General features: G+C 62.8%; 1 protein-coding gene across 1 annotated transcript in view; it reads left to right on the top strand.

Moving 5' to 3' along the window:
- GCC1 (GRIP and coiled-coil domain containing 1) overlaps positions 1-650 on the top strand; it is a 3,469-nt gene that overhangs the window by 1,826 nt on the left and 993 nt on the right. The window contains 2 exon segments of the mRNA XM_010157238.1: positions 349-388; positions 391-650. Of these exon segments, the coding sequence (XP_010155540.1) occupies positions 349-388; positions 391-650 (300 nt within the window).

Raw genomic sequence — 650 nt, 5'->3', positions numbered from 1 at the left:
GGATGTGCGGGAGGCTTCCGCGCCCGCACGTGTTTCAGAAATCCGGCAGCGGGCTGGGCCGTGGGCTTGGCGCTTCCCACATCCCGCAGACCTCCAGCAAAGCAGGTGGTGCTGCTCCCGGGAGCTGGGCAGAGCTGGAGCCAGAGGCAAAGATGCCTGCGGTTCATTTTATCCCCACATAAATATCTGAAAAGGCAGGGGGCTTGTGGGGGGTTCTGGGGGAAAGGGCGGCCCTGCGCTTGTCTGGGGTTGGGCAGAGCAGAATTAAGCCCCCGTGTGAGGCGCAGACGTGCCCGGGGCGTGGAGCTGACCTAACCCTCCCCTGTCTCCGTGTCTCTCCACCCTCAGACGGCGCAGGCAGAGGAGCAGCCCCGCCAGCAAGCCCCGATGGCAGGGCGGCCGACCTGGAGGGCCAAGTCTCCCAAGTGTCGGAACTGCTGGGCACTTACGAGAAAGCCAAGCAGAAGGACCAAGCGGTCATTCAGAAGCTGAAGGATCGCGTCGTGCAGCTGGATCTGGAGAACAAAACCCTGGCCATCGCTGCCTCCAGCCGCTCCCCTCTCGATAGCCACGTCGAAGAAGCCAGCCTGGATGTGAACGTGCTGAAGGATAAGATGGAGAAGCTGAAGAAGCTCTTGCAGGCGGCGGCT

This window comes from Eurypyga helias, unplaced genomic scaffold, assembly GCF_000690775.1.
Source record: "Eurypyga helias isolate BGI_N326 unplaced genomic scaffold, ASM69077v1 scaffold33648, whole genome shotgun sequence".
In the NCBI taxonomy this organism is placed as follows: Eukaryota; Metazoa; Chordata; class Aves; order Eurypygiformes; family Eurypygidae; genus Eurypyga; species Eurypyga helias.
The sequence above is the reverse complement of the archived record's forward strand: the minus strand, read 5'-3'. Positions and strand labels throughout refer to the sequence as shown.